This window comes from Cryptotermes secundus, unplaced genomic scaffold (genome assembly GCF_002891405.2).
Source record: "Cryptotermes secundus unplaced genomic scaffold, Csec_1.0 scaffold124, whole genome shotgun sequence".
Taxonomy (NCBI): Eukaryota; Metazoa; Arthropoda; class Insecta; order Blattodea; family Kalotermitidae; genus Cryptotermes; species Cryptotermes secundus.
This window is the reverse complement of record NW_019735462.1, coordinates 838,037-857,389: the sequence shown is the minus strand read 5'-3', so window position 1 is coordinate 857,389 and position 19,353 is coordinate 838,037. Positions and strand designations below refer to the sequence as shown.

At 39.8% G+C, this 19,353-nt stretch overlaps 1 protein-coding gene across 1 annotated transcript in view; it reads left to right on the top strand.

The window, feature by feature from the left end:
- Positions 1 to 7,190: 7,190 nt before the first annotated feature.
- The window catches only part of LOC111869278 (aspartate aminotransferase, cytoplasmic), a 20,739-nt gene continuing 8,576 nt past the window's right edge, over positions 7,191 to 19,353 (top strand). Inside the window, exons 1-4 of the mRNA XM_023860674.2 lie at positions 7,191 to 7,474; positions 12,073 to 12,254; positions 16,621 to 16,729; positions 18,668 to 18,885. Coding sequence (XP_023716442.1) covers positions 7,354 to 7,474; positions 12,073 to 12,254; positions 16,621 to 16,729; positions 18,668 to 18,885 — 630 coding nt within the window. The 5' untranslated portion in view covers positions 7,191 to 7,353. The remainder of the gene's footprint in view (positions 7,475 to 12,072; positions 12,255 to 16,620; positions 16,730 to 18,667; positions 18,886 to 19,353) is intronic.

Genomic DNA, 19,353 nt, shown 5'->3' with positions numbered 1-19,353 from the left:
TCTTTATGCCTGAGTAATAAGCTCCCCTTTGAACTTTAGTCATAGAAACACTTGGGGGAAATAAATTGTTGTTTTGTCTAGTACCGATACTATGAATTTAAGAATTTCTTAAGAACGTGTGTCTATTATTTACAATGTATTGCATCAGGGGATACATGTATTGAGAACACAAAGGTAAAATTTTCATTTCCCTGAATGAATCCCTGCACAAATCTCTCTTCTTCAAGCCCTTCATTATTCTTATTACCCTTTTTTGTATCCCAAAAATTTTTATACTATATGGAGAATTACCCCAAGTCATGATGGAGTGTACGTAAGCAAAGTAAAGCATCCTCAGACTGCTGTAGGACAAGATGGTACAGTCTTCAAAGCCACATGAAAATGTTAAGTGTCCTTTGCACGTTGTTTCACTGCTCTACCCTTAAATTAATATTCTGGAATAAAGTTTTTCAGGGATTTCAAAGTGAAGTACACAGTTTAAAAATTTGTCCTTTACAATTCTGCACACATCACTGTCCTTATTTTCACTTGCTGCTGAGATAAATATACTGTTGCAAATGTGATCACCATTGTGTCCAGAGAAATTCCCACTTTTTGCTACTCACAAATTTGATCAATCTAGACTGTTGTCCGCACAGCGAACATGGGGTTTCATGTGGATAGTGTAGGTCGAAACAAAATAGCAGAATGGTTTATTCTGCTTTAAGATTCTTGGACTTAATCCACTTGTTAACGTAATAATAAATATTTATGAATGATCAAACTGTGGCAGACGTTTTGCCTGTGTCATTCCCTGTTTCTGGTAGCCTGTTTCACGTCCCTGCCTCTGCTCTGCATCTTTGCAATGCAACTCTCTTCTGTAGATTACAAAAGAATTACCTGATTCAGCTTTTACATATAAACAGGAGCAGAGGCAACTCCCCAAATGTAACATATTGTCACGACTAATTCTGACACCACAATGTCACGTGTCCAGGGTTCCATGACAAATAATAACGGCTTCTGGATTGGATGATGGGATTTATTGGCACTTCTATTGCAATTACTTCCAACTCACCATCAGTGGTTGCATAGACTTGCTCCATTCCTTACTGGACTCGGTGTGTCTTCTCTTCTACTGTGACGAATGATCAACGAAGAATCAGCCCTCACTCTCTTAAATGAACTGAAATAACTCTTTTATAACTTCGAGGTGACCAAGATATAGATCACAACCTCAAACAGTTCGTGTTATTCTGCTTTTCCGTTACCATGAAACATGGTTACCAAACCGTTGCACAGTAATGGATTATTCCATGTGTGTTTGTTGCAGCAGGAACATGTGTTTGGCAATCTGTTGGCTAACAGTACACTTCCACTCTTGCTCCACTATTCTGGTTTTCAGGCATCATGTCACAGTATATTTCATATGCCTTAGACAGTGGATAATGTCCAACATAATTGTTGTATAATGCCATCAATTCACATTTATATATAATTGTGAATATGAATGTGACAAGGGCTCCAGAAATGCAGTCTAAATCTACTATATATCCACATATCACATTACAATTTTCTTCATGCAAATACTGTATTTTGGTATAATATATAAAAGCTCAACCTTGCATATTAAATGTTAAAATGAGGACACATGAGTAAGACTTTGTTTTAATTTGCCTTCTGCATCTTATTTATGATAATAAGATATTACTCTTGCATTTGCATGGACTAAACTGCAGTTTAGTCTCACAAGGGCTCCTGACACCCTCCAGTGTGTGCTGTGGATGCATGAATCACTTAAATGCTGATTTGTCTGGAGTAAAATCGTGCAAATGTCTGTTGTGAAGCTCGTAAGTAAATAATTTAGAGACTGTGGACTTATTCATGACTTAAGTGTACCTTCCAGTGATTAACCTTTACTTATCATGCATTACATTATTATAATACGTGCTTATGATTCTTTTACGTTTCTTCAGTAGTGATGTGATACTATTATCCCAAAGTTAAAATCCATCCACTAGCCCCGTGGCTCCAGAAGATTTAAAAGATCCTATTTTTCATTAATAAATTTAATTTTTGCTAAAGTTGGTGCATTTACTGAAGATGAGAGCATTTTGAGTTTTCTGAAAGGAACTGAACTTTATGAAATCATGTGTTTGTATGAAATTAGACCAAGCTTCTGTTTTATTAAAATATGCAAGTTTTCTCCAGCAATAAGACTTTTGACAAGTATTCAAGAGATGCCTAGTTCAGATCTTTGTCAGGGCACTTCACTATACTTACTGATTATTTTATGGTTTTCCTCAGTCCTTGCAGGTAAATGCTGGAGTAACACTTTGAAATAGACCTGACTGCCATTTCCTCAAATCTTGAATTTCATCAGATATGATAGTACTCATATCATTCAGCACACAATAGTCTCCACGGTTATGACAGCATTATTAAATAACCAGCAATTCATCCATCTGAGTAGACCAAGGCTAAAATTGTGCTTGCTGCCACCTCTATAAACATGGCAGTGGTGAGGGGAGTCATGCTTGTGATAGCATGGTGTTTCATGAATGAGATTCCTAGAGAGTTAATATAGAAGCCTTTGGAGAATGGCTGAAGGTTCAGGAACTGGTCGCAGAATAGATATGACTGTGTGCTTTATATATGTTTGGATGCATTTAGAATAGCTTGTGCACTGCGGAAGCAGTATGTCTGTCATTTGATTTACACTGTGCTTTTGGTATAGCAACAGTATTGCTCATTTTGAAAGTTTGAAAGTTCTTTCCATATATTGAGATGTCAGTAGTGTCCGTGTGATGTTATAAAGGCGACAGATTTACTGTGGAATTACATGAGTATAAACACCATACTGTTTTCTGTTGGTACACTGCAATCACATTGTGTTTTATGTTTTGCTTTAACTCTATGTACATGGACTTATATGGTTTAGAGTATCTATTGCAAAAATAGTATGCATATTTGGGGATCTCTGTTATATCATATTAAGAATATTGAAATAGAATGAAGATACTCGTATTTATAACATTTGATATTGAAATCATTTTTAAAAGTAAGTGACTATTGATATTGGTTTAATTTCTGAGATATGTATTATTGACTTGGAAGGGGCATGATTTTAAAGCATTTTGGACTGAGAGGGGGTATGAGTTACAATGGTTTTGCTGAAGAATATTCAATTTATGGTACTCAAGTGACATAAATCTGTGATAAACCTGTACAAGGCTCGTATCTGTAAATACATATTTTTTGTTAAAACATTGAATTTACCTGTAACAAACAAACGAACTACTGTTAACCAAATGAATTTCTTACATTTCTTGATTGTCTTGTTATACATTGTACAAAATGTATTTGGGTATTATATACATTCAGGATTATTTATTTGGCTTGATCAGAGTTATGTTCCAGTGATATTTTCAACACATTTTTATAATGTGTGACTAACCCCTTCGTTTCATAAGTCAGGAGAGAAGGCGTAACATTGTCCATTGTCCATGTGCACAGTTTACCACTGTGCTGCAGTGTTTGGTTCTTTATCATTTCTTTTACCATATATTATATTGTGCTTGTTAGTATACTGTGGTTGTTGAAAATAAATATCATTCAAGACAATTCTGGTTATGCATTTCTTTTTGTATCCTTTCTTTAGCAAGAAATTAAACGTTAAAGCATGATAAACCCCCTGTTTTGGGACTGTGTGCTCATTTCAGTGTTGAACATATTATACATATTTGTATTTTCCTATATTCATTCATGTTTATTCATCCTATAAATGAGATTACACTGATGTAGGGCATGTCACATGATATAAATTATAAAATTAGTAAAAATACAATAAATTCTTAACCAGTAAACTAACAAAATATGTAATGATTGTTTACACCTAGCATATATCATTATTCAGTATTTAAGAATTTATCATTCATATAGTCTTCAACTGAGTAGTAATTTATCATTCATATAGTCTTCAACTGAGTAGTAACACCCATTAATGAGTAAATTCTTCAGTTCCCTTATGAACTGGTTTTTATTTTCACGTTGCTTTATATTATTAGGTAATTTATTATAAAAGATACAACCAGCAACCGAAGGTTTACTATTATAAAGTTCTAAGTTATGCACCCATTTATGGTAGTCATTGTTGTATCTTGTATTGTGTGTGTGTGTGTGTACTTGTTTATTTACCATGCAGTTACACTTATTAGTTACATATAAGATGGTTTCTGGTATGTACAACGAATATACTGTTAAAATCTTAAGTTGTTTAAAACTATCTCTGCACGATTCCAAAGGTTTTAGCCCTGCAGTGTACTGTACTGCTCTTTTTTTAAGAATAAAAATTCTTTACTAATTGCCTTAGCACTGTGTCCCCATACTACAATTCCATATGTTAGAAAGGGATAGATCAAACCATAATATAACATTCGTCTACCCTTTAGGTTGAGTATTTTAGCAGGTCTATTTATTATAAGTAAGTTGCGGCTAATTCAACTGCAGGTTCTATCAGTATAAACATCCCAGTTCAAGGTGCTGTCAATTACTACCCCAAAAAAGTTTATACATTTAACATTCTCTATTTCCATATTCTTGATTAAAATTTTATATTTATGGTCCTGCCTACACTGCTTTGTCTGAAAAAAGATGCAGTGCATTTTGGTTGGGTTTATGAACAAATCATTTAGATTAAATTCACATTAGAATGTGTTCAGCTTCCAGTAATATTTTCCTGCATCCTTAGTAATTCTGTTGTAACCATTCTGCTAAGTCAGTGGCTTAACCAATGTGCCATGACATTTTTAATTTAAATATTCTTACTATGGTCTTATTGGGTTATGATGTAGTCTGATACATGGGTACCAAAATTTTAGAGGAATGTTTCATCTCTCTTTACTATATTCCTTTGAAACATTTATACCAAGACCACAATATGAGTCTTTCATTGACCTGTTCTGTTTTTATTCTTTAAATTGTTGCTGCCACTGTATGTTTCATGTTTCTTTATATTTGTTACAGAGTAGCCATATTTAATCTTAATATCTTATCATGTCTTTCACTTGCTTTTTTTACTTAATAGTTTACCTATACAGAGAAAACTGAGGAAAAGTTTTTGGGTGATGTGTGCATATTTTAGAGCTTTTGTCAGCAAAATAATCTTAAACAGTTGTTCATGGTTAGTTACCTACATTGAACATTTAAGTAGTTGGATTCACATGTGTCACTTTTGTAACCTTCAGAAAACAGTCTTAAGGCAGGATATGACCAAGTACCTAAAGCACTTGCCTCACATCGTAGTTGTTTAGGTTCAGTTCCCAGCTGTGTATGCATGACCTGTGCTGGTTGAAGCATTTTTTTCTTTGAGGACTTGTTTTCCTTTGGCATCAGACGATACTGAAGTTACTTCATATCCTCTGTATCATTGCAGCATTGATCCCTATCTGTTCAGATATTACCTTCATTCTTTACTGTGTTATATCATCACGGAACAGCTCATATGCCAAAAAGGAAGTGAAGTGCTCCAAAATCATACATAGTGACTTTGACCAATGGAATTGTATTATGACTGACGGTCAGTTAACCAGCCTATCTTGGTGTCAAGCCCCATCTTGGGCACAAGACCAGATTTTTGTTACTGTTAGTTGTGGGGTGCCCTGTCTGACAAGAGGACAGATCTATCATTTACAATTGCTGCTAGCCCTCATCAACACAGTCATTCTTGCATCCGTGTCCCACTGCACTAATGACTATATTTTACTGTCTCAAATTGGAGACTACCCCAACCTGGAGAGCCTGGTCCCTGTATTTATATCCCCCAAGGGATGGGGTGGCTCACTTATACCCCCAAGCACTGAGTTCCCTTTTTGTGGCCTCCTACAACTCGCAGGGCTATGGTGGAGGTATTTGTACTCGGCTTCACATGGGGGGTCTTCCAGTGACTAGACCGGCTCAAAGTGAGAATCGAAGTTACTTCATAACTGGCAGTTTATCACAAATCAATTCTTCTCTGCTCCAAGCCCCTTGAAGACCATGACCAGAGAATTTTTTTCAACTGAACCCTTGCAGTCATAGTCCTTATGTAACATGCTGTCTCATGAGAAGATGGAGTTGCCTCTTATGAATATGTTTGGTATTTCGTCAAATGTATGTATCACACATATAGCATGTTACTGAAAATTACTGATTTTGCACTATATACCAAGTCCTCTTGTCAGTCAAGGCTTTGCAAAGCAGATCATGCCTAACTTATATATCTTACGCTACAACAGGAGCTTAATCACTTGAACGGTCATAAGCTGACCACCAAGTTTAATCCTCATATACATGTATTTCCTATGACTGACTTAACCTTGTCTTATACTGTGAACATGTTAATTTTCATGATTTTGTATGACCTTTGCTTGTTTCCTACACAATTTGTTGTTATAATCGTATACATACGGAAGGTTGGAAGCCGTGTGCAAATCGGGATGGACCCAACAGAAAACACCTTTTCTTGCAGCTGCTATGTTACAGTATGACATGGAAGTTTCCGAAACGTTGTGTTTTCTAGTTTCTAGAATATCGGATGATGGACACAGTCCAAAAACCAGTAATTTTGAGTATTATACACAATTGTCAGAACCATTTAGAATTTATATTTTTGTGATTTTAGAGAAGCATATGTTTCAATAAAATGTGTGGACTCTTTTTCTGTTTTGTGGCACCCCATGGCCCCAGTTGTTCATTTGGACCTACGAGAGAACACGCCAGTATCGAAGAGTTCATCTTCTGGGATATAATGAACTTCTTTTTATTCTTCTATTGCTGTTGCTCCCACTTAGAGCGTAGGGCATCCGTAAAACCCCTCGATTCACTTCAGTTTCTTAATCTAATATAGCCGGTAGGACTCCTAGGGCGGGGGATCAGCTCGACGCAAGACCGCTACCTACACAGGGCAACACGAAACAAAAAATAAACGCAGGCAGACATCCATGCCTATAGTGGTGTACGAACCCACGATCCCAGTGTTCTAGCGCAGAAGACATTTCATAGATTGCACGACCACTGTGGTCGGCTATAACGGACTACACAGTCTGATATCCATGAAGATAGAACTCTTCATAACCACCGGTGTAAGAACCTCAAACCCTACACACCACAATTGTTACGCAAAGCGCTGCTAACTTGTTATGCTTGTTACAGTGTAACGGAATATCGCGACCGATCGCGACAGTTGGCATGAAATGGTCATAACGCGCAGTAAGGCATGCTACAGTCACTTAAAATTCCGTCCATTCACATTTAACCTTGGCCTTAGTGAGCAAGACTATCATCCTAAGAATAAAGTTCTGTGATGTGAAGTAGTCGTTATCTGTCAGGCCATTCATGAACATGGCGTCACCAGATTTCAGTGCAGTGAATTCCGAGGAACTTACTGAAATAATAGACGTGTGTACGCGATGCTTCGCGGATAAAAGCGAGAAGAGGATTGATTTAATTCCTGGAGGTAAGCAATCCAGTAGAATGCGGAATGCTTCATCCGCTCTCTCGCATTGTTTTGTCTACTTTATTATATTCTACTTTGAAATATTACAGCTTTATGCCATTATAGATGCAACCTTGTAATTTATCAATATAAATTTTTAAAATGCTCAGACTTAAAATGAAAGAACAGACATTAAAGATAGTATTATTGTATTAGAATCCGAAGGTTTAACACATCTAACATCAAAGCTGCTACTGGATATATTTCCGAACTACCAAAATTATGTGTGCATGTCGTGTCACACGAAATTCCTATGAATCCTTTCAATTCCGATGCATTGTTATTAGTTCTAATAATTTATAAAAATTATTCGCTGCAAGGGGTTGTTAATTGGACTTCAAACATCCCCCTGTCGGCTGTCCTCGACTGCTTATTCACTATATTCGCAGTTACTTTCCATATCTGAAAGCCTTTTCCTTCACTTGCATTCACAAGACGAGATATTCCGTGGTAAATTAGCAAAAATGCAGAATATACGTAAACAATTTCCGATAGCTTGTTTTTAGTTTGTTATATCTTTTACGACGCGCAGTCGGTATATCGACTGGCTACTGGCTGGACGACCGAGTAGTCGGAGTTCGAGTCCCGGTAGAGTCAAGAATTTTCACTTTTCCATGTCCTCCAGACCGGCTCTAGAGTCCACCCAGCATCTTATTCAGTGGGTACAGGGGGCTCTTTCCCTGGAGGTAAAGCGGTCAGAGAGAAAGATAGAAAATGAAACAGCCACACACGTCCTGTGTGAATGTGAGGCTTTAGCTTCTTTAAGACTACGTCACTTGGGTCAGTACTTTAGGGAACAAAGTGACTATTTCGACACCCCCACGTCCAAAATCCTGCGCTTCATCCGAAGCGTGGGGTTGCTGAGGGAATAATTAAAAAGGGGAAGCACAATGGACCACTGAGATCTAAGTGCAAGGGCCGAGTAGGCCTACCCCTTCATTCATACATACATACATACATACATACAAAGCGGTCATGGCGCGTAGCCTACGAGGTCAAGAAAATGTGGCTCTATACGTCCACTTCCCCATACGCCTTCATGGCGTAGTGCTTAATTCGTTGAGCACAAGTACAACTTTACCTTTTAGAAGAAACTGATACGTGAAATATTACGCAGGTGCAAACCTAAATGCGTGGATAGGCGACGAGAAATTCCGTCACCCATCAACTAAAAACAGATTAACTTTTTCAAAACTTTGTCACGGTAACATAAATTTCCATAAACTGCGACGAACACCGTCCTTGATGTTGAAAATATTATATAACATGTCAGATTACTGACTTTATCGACCATGATACGAAACCAGAGGTCAAGATAAAATTATTTACATTTAGCAAAAAGCAGAGCAAGAAGAAAAGGGTTTATAAAATTTCGCTGGCCCTTGGTTCGCCCATGCTGTTACCCCAGGCCCGGTGAAATAAATTCCCGATCTTGTTAAGAATTTTTATTTCAAACACTTTTCTATAATGTCAAGATATTATTGCGTTTGTAACAACAGGATTGTATCCCCGATATATGAACTTAAATACGAATCAGCAGGGACCGACTTCATGGGGGGTGGGGGGCGACCGACTGATGCAGTCACCCCAAGGCCACCACAAAACAGAAATAGAAACCACGAATTTTAATGGTACATTTGCTTCTCTAAAATTACGATATTAATTTGTATTGTTTGTTATTATACAAAATAAGATCAACAACAAAAATAGTTCTCATAACCTAAATTTGATCTTACTGACAGAGGCCTCCACATTTTCAATGCTGCATGGCCCTCACAGCTCTAAGTCCGGCCCAGCAAATTGAGTTAGGCAGAATTGAGAATAATGCATTTGAAAAAAAGAAAGAAAAAGTGTTATTGAGTACATCCTTCTGTACCTGTCTCAAGACAATCGTGCCAAATTCACCACTCCTGAAGCTTTCATCCGAATAATTAATAGATTATTAAACGTTTCGTCCGGTCTAGAAAACGGAGAATACCGGGCGTGTGGATTCGTTGCGCTGACCACGCGACACCCTCTATCCGCTAAAGTTGGCACTAACTTCGCCGACAAGTGGCAGTTGCTCGATCGGTATAGTTCGCTTGTGGACTATAGGCCATGGAGGAATTAAACGTTTCGTATAGCCAAAAATATAGGCCTACCCAACATTTGGCTAATTATAATTGGGCACTCAAACGCTGTTCCTTCTCATGATGAGAAATGCTGAGAGGTTACTTTAAAGTAAGACACGACCTACTTCATTATCAGCGTAACCATTCTCACATTTTTTCAATTAATGCTACCTGATCTGGGCAGATGTCTCATTGTCGTTAGGTGAACCATGAACAAGCACAATAAATATCATGCGAAGGATGTTATATGTTAGCGTCCTGTTACACTGATTCATGTCCATGGTTTATGCTAACCGTCTTACAGTGTATACAACGTGTACGCAAAACACAACACAGAACACGATACACAAATATATGTAGGAAGAATGCTCACATAAAAGAGGATTGGCGTAATTCGCGTATTTGAGTGCGACGTAGGATGAATCCTGAAAAGTTTTATTATTTAGAATTCATCGACATATATGACGAATACAGATTTTAGTCATTTTAGAATGAAGACATCATGGCATACAGTACAATAGTTTAACGTGCATAAAGACACCTGAGGATGGCACATTAGCGCTGAAACATGTAGTGTGGAAGTGAAGAATAAGGTGAAAAAGTGTATACACTGTAAGACGGTTAGCATAAACCATGGACATGCGAAGGATGTCACGTGCTAAATCCGTTTGCAAGTAATGAGGCCAAAGCTATGAGTTCGGTCTTTGCCTGATAAAACGTGGTTCTCTGATTGGCTGAAATTTTACACTGTTTAAACATGACACAATCGAGCAATGATCTTCAGTGATCTGGTTTATCTCCACAATATATCTTTCGTCTGGTGTTCTGAATGGTTGATGAAACTTGGCCTTTTACATTAAATCGCAGACTGAGGGTATCTGAGAAGAGAAGGCTAAGGGAAATATTTGATCCTACGAAGGAAGAAGCATCAGAGGTTGGAGAACATTTTAAAATGAGGAACTTTGTAATTTGTGCTCTTCACCAGACATAATTATGATAATGAAATGAAGTAGAACGCATGCAGCACGCATGGGAGAAAAGATAAATGCATACAATTATTGGTCTGAAACCTGATGGAAATAGACCGCTAGGAATATCTGCACGTATAAGGAGAAAGAAAGGTAAAGTTGTCCCTGTGTTTAACTAATTAAGAACTACGCCATGAACATATACAGAGGAATGGATTTACAGATCAACATTGTCTTGACCTCGACAATAGTTGGAGGTGAATGATCAGTTTCACGCCCCGGCCGTTTTACCCACAGAGAAAGAGCCCTGGTACCCATTAGATAGAAGGCTGGGTGAGCCCCAGAGCCGGTCTGGACGACGTGGAGAAAAGAAAAGTCTTCACCCTACTGGGATTCGAACTCCGACCTATCGGTCGTCGAGCCCGTAGTCAGTCGCTATATCGGATACGCTATGTAGAAAGGAGGATAATATTAAAAATAAGGTGGGAAGTTGCGGTTTGGATTAGGTTCGCTCAGATTGGAGACCAGTGATTTGTTCTTATGAACTTATGAAACTTCGGGCTTCGTAGAATTCGTGGAATTTCTTATGTAGTTGAGCAACTCTCAGATTCTCAAGAAGTCTCTGTTATATTTAATTAGTTAGTTGGCGTACAATACTAATTAATTAAATCTCGTTTATATGCAAGATTCCTGGTAGTTAGTTATACTGGCGCAGCCAAGAATTTTGTTTTGAAGAGGCATCAAGTTTTCCAATGGGGGCAGCCACAAAATATATTTAAAAACTTACGTTTAATGTGTTTCAGTATTATTCTTACTGATCGCTCTAGTCTAATGAGGATAAAAATATAATTTTTAGAAATATTTTTAAATTGAATTATTAATATTTAACCTATCCCGTCCTCTTGTTCAATTTTTATTTATTTTTCCAAAAAAAAAATCAGGAGGGGAGGCAGATGGCTGGCTTGTTCCCTGCACCCGACCTGGGCCCATTTATTACATTCTTTACTGCCAGCTTTTTGTATTTTTACTAGAGAAGGCGGGGGGGGTCTTTGGGTAGCGTAGTTGGTTGAGGCACTATACTAGAAGCTGGAAGGTCGGGCTAGAGCTAGAAGTCCCAATTTCGATTCCCGTTAGATGCAAGAGATTTATCTCTTCTCCGCAGCGTCCAGACCGGCTCTGGGGCCCGCCCAGCCTACTGCTGAGGTCACGAATGGTGGAGCTATACCTCCATGACTTCCTGGCGCGACTCTTTAATGAATTAAGCATAGGCACAACTTTACTTTTACCTTATCCTGCCTCGTTTGCCTTGCAGCTGATTTATTGCAGTCAGTTACAATGAGGATTATAGACCTTCAAAACCGGACAAATTTCCATCATATTTCTCCTTGAAAGAGACTGCTATCGCTCATTGTTCCTCCTTCCATAGTCTCGTATCTTTCTTTTCTTAAATATTCAAGGCTAATACAACTATTGTTCATAGCTTACAGAGATGAAAACGGAAAACCATGGGTACTACCATTCATACTTGATCTGGAAAAGAAACTGCTTAAATCGGACACATATAATCATGAATACGTGCTTTTCTTGGGGCTGGATTCTTTCAACGAACTGGTGCCTCGCCTTATCCTCGGGGAGAACAGTCCTGCCCTAAAGAGTGGAAGGGTAAGTATCATTCCGTAATATGGAGTATGAGATCGATTTTCCAGAAAATTTCGGACCAAAGTGTTTCCGGATATTGGGTCCCTTAGCCAAAACACATACTCGTAATAACACGTGTAAATTCAACATTTAAAAACTTTTGTTAATATTTGATGTAACGAAAAAGTAAATAAAATTGAATTATGAAAGCCATAATTGCCGCTTTTATCACCAGAACATTCTATAATTTTTCTAAACATGTCTTGTAAAGCTAATTGTTTCATGCATTAAAGATTCCTTTTTGTGAAACCTATCGTATTTTATTCGCCTACATAATATTGTCACGTGCCCTGGGTTCCGTGACTAATAATAACGGGTTCTGAATTGCATTATAGGATTTACTGGCGCCTTCTTGTAAAATTACAACCGATTATAACAGCTCACACTCAATAACCGTCTCAGACTCGCTCCACTGTGACGCTCTTTCACTTTGACTGACTTGGTTCTGATTTACGAATCGGTCACTTCTTCAGCTTCCGTTGTCCGCTGGTTAGCAGTCATCAGCTGAATACTCAACTACTCTTACGACTGAATCATTGAACTAACTGAACGAACTCTCCTGAACTGAATTGAACTCTGGAATCAGACAGGCGGTTAACCGCCAATCACTTCGTCTTGGCGACAAGCCCTTTGAGACTCACGACCAGTAATAATATTTTACAACTTAACACTTGCGGTTATATTCCTTATGTAACATCCCCTGTCGTTTACATTGCCGCTGGGCCTCGCCAGCGCAGTCATTCTCAGGTCCGAGTCCCACGGGACTCATGACTACATTTTTCTGTTCCATATTCGAGGCCAGATTCCCGTATTCATATCCCCCAGGAACAAGGTGGTTCAGCTATCCCCCCAGGCATTGGGTTCTCTTTTCGTTGCCTCCTACGACTCGCAGGTCTACGGTGTATTCGGACCCTCCTCCAGACGGGATACTCTCGAATGAATTACGTATCCTTCTTTCATAACTCGGGGCGAACTGAATAGAGAAAACCATCTCGAACAGTTCGTTCATTATTGCGTGCCTACTCGTCACACAAACTTGTTTTATTTTCGTAGCGAGCCGTTGTCTAGCAATAGACTCTTTAGGCTTTCAGGCTTAGTGTCACAATATGCTGCTCAGAAATGTTACTTAAAGAAGAAAGAAAAGAAATGAAATAGAAAAACATTCCACATTTCAGGTTTTTCCGGATTTTGTTTCTGAGTACGGGGCCCCATGCTGTAGGTTTATCTACATTTTCTAGCAACATATATTTTCATTACGTCAGTTTTCTTCCTTAACATATTTCCTTGTATTTGACGCTCGTCAGGTGCGAAAGAATAGAGCATAATTGTACATTATTCTCTGGAATAAACAGCCTTTTAAATATCGGGAAATATCGCTTAGTGAGCCCATCAAATCGAAACAAAATCATGCGCAGAATTCTGTCGTCTTGAATATAACACCGTGTAGGCCGTTGAAACTCAATAAACGTTTCGGAGGAACAATTCGTCTCCATCTTCAGGGTTAAAGAATAAGCTAAGCAGGAAACCAGCATGAATTTGCTTGTATATTCTAAAGGGTTCTGACGATGGTGGATGACACACAGAATTACTGGGTTTTTGGACTTTTTCCACCGTCCGGATTTCTAGATAATAGAGGACATTCTATGTAAAAGAGGACACGACGTCACCTGAAGACGGAAACAGATCCAGTTTCCGAAACGTCTTGTCCGCTATTACCTAGAATTACGGACGACGGAAAAAGTCCAGAAACCCAGTAATTCTGTATAAATTTGCATGCTGCCTGCTTCATTCTGTGCCCTGCTTGGTTTACTGTTCAACCCTGAAGATGGAGGCGACATGTTCCTATGAAAAGTTGGTTAACTTTCAAAGGACTACACTGCATTATACCAGGAGTCGAGATAGCATAGTCGGTATAGAGACTGGCTACGGGCTGAACCACCGAGAAGTCGGAGTTCGAGTCCCGGTATTGTCAAGAATTTTCACTTCTTCACGTCGTCCAGACTGGTTCTGGAGCCCACGCAGCCTCCCATCCAATGGGTACCGGTGGCTCTATCCCCGGGGGTGAACAGCAGGGGCGTGAAGCTGACCACTCACCTCCAGCTAGTGCCCAGGTTAAGAAAATGTGGATCTATACATCCACTTCACCGGTCACGGTAGCCGAGCGGTCTAAGGCATGAACTGTCTTCTCTCGCTCGGAAGCCGGGATCGTGGGTTCGGATCTGTTTCCTGTGAGGTACGAACTGAATTCTTATATATTATTCTTATACACTGCCGGTCACGGTAGCCGAGCGATCTAGGGCATGTACAATCTTCTCTCGCTCGGAAGCCGGGATCGTGGGTTCGAATGCCAGATAAGGGCATGGATATTTGGTGTGTGTCTGCGTTTATTCTGTGTTTGTGTTCTCCTATGTTTAGGTATAGACCTTGCGAAGAGCTGATCACCCGTCCAAGGAGTCCTACCATCTGTAAAATAATCATGAAGCTGAGAAATTAGCCCTGTGCTCCACAGTGGGAGCGAGAGGGGAGAGAGAGAGAGATACAACCACTCCTCCATAAGCCTTCATGGTGTAGTGCTTAATTAGTTAAGCACAGGGACAACTTTACCTTATATTCTTCCTCCCCCCCTTGGCACTACAGCCCTAGTGGGCCTAGGCCTACCTCCATGAACTCCGTTCACTTCGGTTTTTTCTAGATCTTACACATTCGGTAGGACTCCTTGGGCGAGTAATCAGCTCGTCGCAAGGCCTCTACTTGTAGACAAACACAGAAAAACGCACGCAAACATCCATGCCCTGAGTGGGATTCGAACCCACGATCCCGGCTTCCGAGCGAGCGAAGACAGTGCACGCCTTAGACCGCTCGGCTACCGTGACCGGTACTTATCTTTTACACAGTGTTATATCCGAGAAGATAGAACTCTTCATTACCACCTCTGAGAGGATCTGAAATCCTATAGAAACATTTAAACAGTTTTGAGGAAAATTATGAAACTGTTTCTCATAACTTTACGTAATATAATTTGGGCGGGAGAACTCGATATATTGCTCAGTACTAACCGAAGTATAGGCAACCTGTTCGTAGTCGGGAAGGCTCAGTCACTGTAGGGACTAGGCTATGGGCTGAACGTCCGGAAAATCGTGGTTCGATCCTAAGCAGAGACAAATTTTATTTCGTCTCTTCAGCGTCCAGACCAGCCCTAGGCACCTCCCAACATTATTCCAATGGGCACCAATCAATCTTTCTCGAGGGTTAAATTGTCCCGGACATAGCTAACCGCTCACCTCATCTAGTGGTAAGGTTAAGAATTAGTGGAACTATTCCTTTATTCCTCAGTACTTCTTCATGGCGTGATGTATAATTAATCACAGGAACAACTTTACATTTACCTTATGAGTCAGCTTGTAATTATTTATGGTATATTTAACAATGTTGTCTGTAACTCAGATTATGGCCTGTAGCTCCGAATAGTAGGATCATAACTGAATAATGAATTAGAAAGGATATGGAAGGAAGTGGTCGTGTCCCATTTTGAAGCACTATCCCGACATTTTTAATATTATTATTTGTTCAAACTGTAAATGGTTTTTTTTCCGGTGGCAGTAGCACTACAATAAGACACAACACAAATAATACACATCACACAAAGTAACACAACACACAAAACTACACAACCAATAAAGGACACACTACACGCAATGAACAAAATGCAAATACAGCGTCTACAAATATAATTACAACTACAATTAAATAAATTAATATTAATAAAAAATAAGTATACTATACACTAAACAATAACGAAATACGCAGTTTGTCTCAGGGGACTGAGAAAACCACGTAAAACATAAGATAATTTATATCCGAGCGGATTTCCTAGGCGTGTAAGTTCAGAATGCAATTAAAAAAAGTTTTAACACTTGAGATGACCGCCTCTGTGGTCTAGTGGTCAGAGTTCCTGGCTACAGAGCCAGAGGTCCAAGTTCGATTCCCGGCGCTACCAGACATTCTGAGAAGTAATGCGTCTGGAACGGGGTCCACTCAGCCTCGTGAGGATAATTGAGATATTTCAAGGAAATAGCGGCTCCAGTCTAGAAAACCGAAATTAACGGCCGTGGGGATTCGTTGCGCTGACCACGTGACACCCTCTATCCGCAAAAGTTGGCACTACCTTCGCCGACAAGCGGCGGTCGCTCGGTCGGTATAGTTCGCTTGCAGACTAAAACCACGGTGTTTGTTTGTTAACGCATTAGATAACTTGCTCCTTCAAAGTATGCACGAAACGAGCTATATGTGTACACGAGGGGTGAAAACATGCTTCATTTCTCTTCCTTAGGCATTCGGTATCCAGACCGTAAGTGGCTGCGGCGCCCTACGCATTGGGGCGGAGCTCCTGGTCAGACATGCCAAATATACCACCTTCTACATTTCGGCACAGACATGGGGTGAGTTACCAACAATAACTTAATTGAGCAGAGCCCTATTTCAGAAGTTGCTAGCCAATAAATTTAGTTCATTTAATGAGCCCCGAATGTTCAATGCCATGCTCACAAAACCTCCTCCTTGGTCACTATTCTGAGCTAAATGAATCCAGTTAACACTGCCACATTATCATCCCATCTATACCCATGCCTTCCAAGTTGTCTGTTTCATTCAGATTTCCGAGACATATGATTTCATTACAAGTGCTTCAGTCCTAAATCATTCGGAGTTTTGGTACTGAGACTTTGTTCTCCAAACTTTGATGACAATATTTGATCAATTTCTCTATGGGTATACTGAGCGGAGCCGGTCACGGTAGCCGATCGGTCTAAGGCATGCACTGTCTTCGCTCGCTCGAAAACCGGGATCGTGGGTTCGAATCCCACTCAGGGTATGGATGTTTGTGTAGGTCAATTTTTCTGTGTTTGTGTACAGGTAGAGTCCTTACGACGAGCTGATCATCCATCCAAGGAGTCCTACCGACTGTCTAAGATCTAATAAACGGAAGTGAAACGGAGAGTTTCATAGAAGTAGGCCAAGGCCCAAATTGGGGTTGTAGCGCCAAAGGAAGAAAAAAATACTGTACGCAATCCATTTTTATGTATATATCATATACACGACGTTAACGATTTATTTTTACTCCTGTCTTCTGATATATGGCCATCAAAATGAAAGCAGTGACAATCCTTTCGACTTTTATAGACCGAAAAGTAACAGCTTAAACGGGTAATCAAGTTTGGGACTTGAGATTTGTATGAGTACGGAGGAAAGGAAGACCAACGTAACGTGTTTGTATGTCTCCTACAAAAGCAGAAGAAACTACTACTTTTTAGCATATGAGTTGAAGTGTACGGCTTTAAACAGGATTTCTCTCTTCACCACTTTGACCAGCCCTGTCCAATGGGTGTCGAGGGCTCTTTCCCCGGCGATAAAGTGGTCACGAAGTGAAGTTGACCATTCACTTCCATTTAGCGCTGAAGATTAAGAATGACTTCAGTAGACCTCCGCCGGTCACAGTGGCCTCGCGGTCTAAGACATGAACTATCTTCGCCCACCAAAGCAGTAGGGTCGTGGGTTCGAATCCTACTCGAGGTATGGTTGTCTGTGTACGTTTATTCTGTTGATGTTTTTCTGTGTGTAGGTAGCGGCCTTGCGACAAGCTGATCCCCCGTCAAGGGAGTCCTACCGACTGTGTGTAGATTAAGAACTAAAAAAGCGGCCAAGGTTAAACAAAGGGATGTAGAGCCATAGTAGAATAGAGTAAATCTCCACTTATCTACATGTCATTACTGGCTCGAGTGAAGCTTAATTAATTAAACTTTACTTTTGTTTACAGTTTCCTTGCGTCACGTTTGACATTTTTCTTATCTCGAATGAGATACCTTGCTGTAAATTTTCCTGTTTTAAAAGTGTCGCGTTTGATTAAGTATAGAAAATAAATCCTTCCGCTATCTCATGACAGTTTAAACTAGCTCTTTTAGACTTTACAGCTTTACAGCCATTTGTTGGACTTGGTAGTTTTTCAGTTTCTTGATCATTTTACACATTCGGTAGGACTCCTTAGATGGAGGATCAGCCAGCCGCAAGGCCGTTACCTACACACAGACAGTACAAACACAGACTCAACGCAAACAGACATCCATGATTCCAGTGGGATTCGAACCCACTATCCCAGTGTTCGAGCGGGAGAAGACAGTTGATGCCTTAGACCGTGCAGCCACTGTGATTGGCGGAAATTATTATTACACACACACAAATCATTTAAATATTTCTTTTGCTAAAACCAGTACTAAAAGAGTTAAGAACACAAAGTGCAAACCTACTTGGTGGTTACTAATATTGTATAGTCAGGCTGACGCAGTTGGAATATTATCCTTTTGTGTGTTTCTAATTTGCTGCAGATAACCATGAATCGACGTTCCTCTACGCGGGATTTTCGACTTGTTGTCAGTACCGATACTGGGATCCTGTCAAGAAGGGCGTTGATTTCGAGGGTATGATAGAGGATCTCCAACAAGCCCCAGAAAATGCTGTTATTATCTTACAAATGTGCGCGCATAATCCAACAGGCTGTGACCTTACAAAGGAGCAGTGGAGTAAAGTAGCTGATATCATGCAGGTAACATGGCGTTTTGTGTTGGAAGTGAAATATTTTCCGTGCTCTGTTGATTGTACTTGCTCCACGAGTTACCCTTATCAGTGTTAAAAAACTGCCATTTGTATTGTTCTGAAGTACAGTAAAACCTGAAAGGTTCTACCTTTTGCGATATGAAGCCACCAACGTGGGAACTTCAAATCCTGTACAGTAAAACCTGAAAGGTTCTGCCTTTTGCGACATGAAGCCACCAATGTGGGAACTTCAAATCCTACACAGTAAAACCTGAAAGGTTCTGCCTGTTGCGACATGAAGCCATACAGTAAAACCTGAAAGGTTCTTCCTTTTGCGATATGAAGCCACCAATGTGGGAACTTCAAATCCTACACAGTAAAACCTGAAAGGTTCTACCTTTTGCGACATGAAGCCACCAATGTGGGAACTTCAAATCCTGTACAGTAAAACCTGAAAGGTTCTGCCTTTTGCGACATG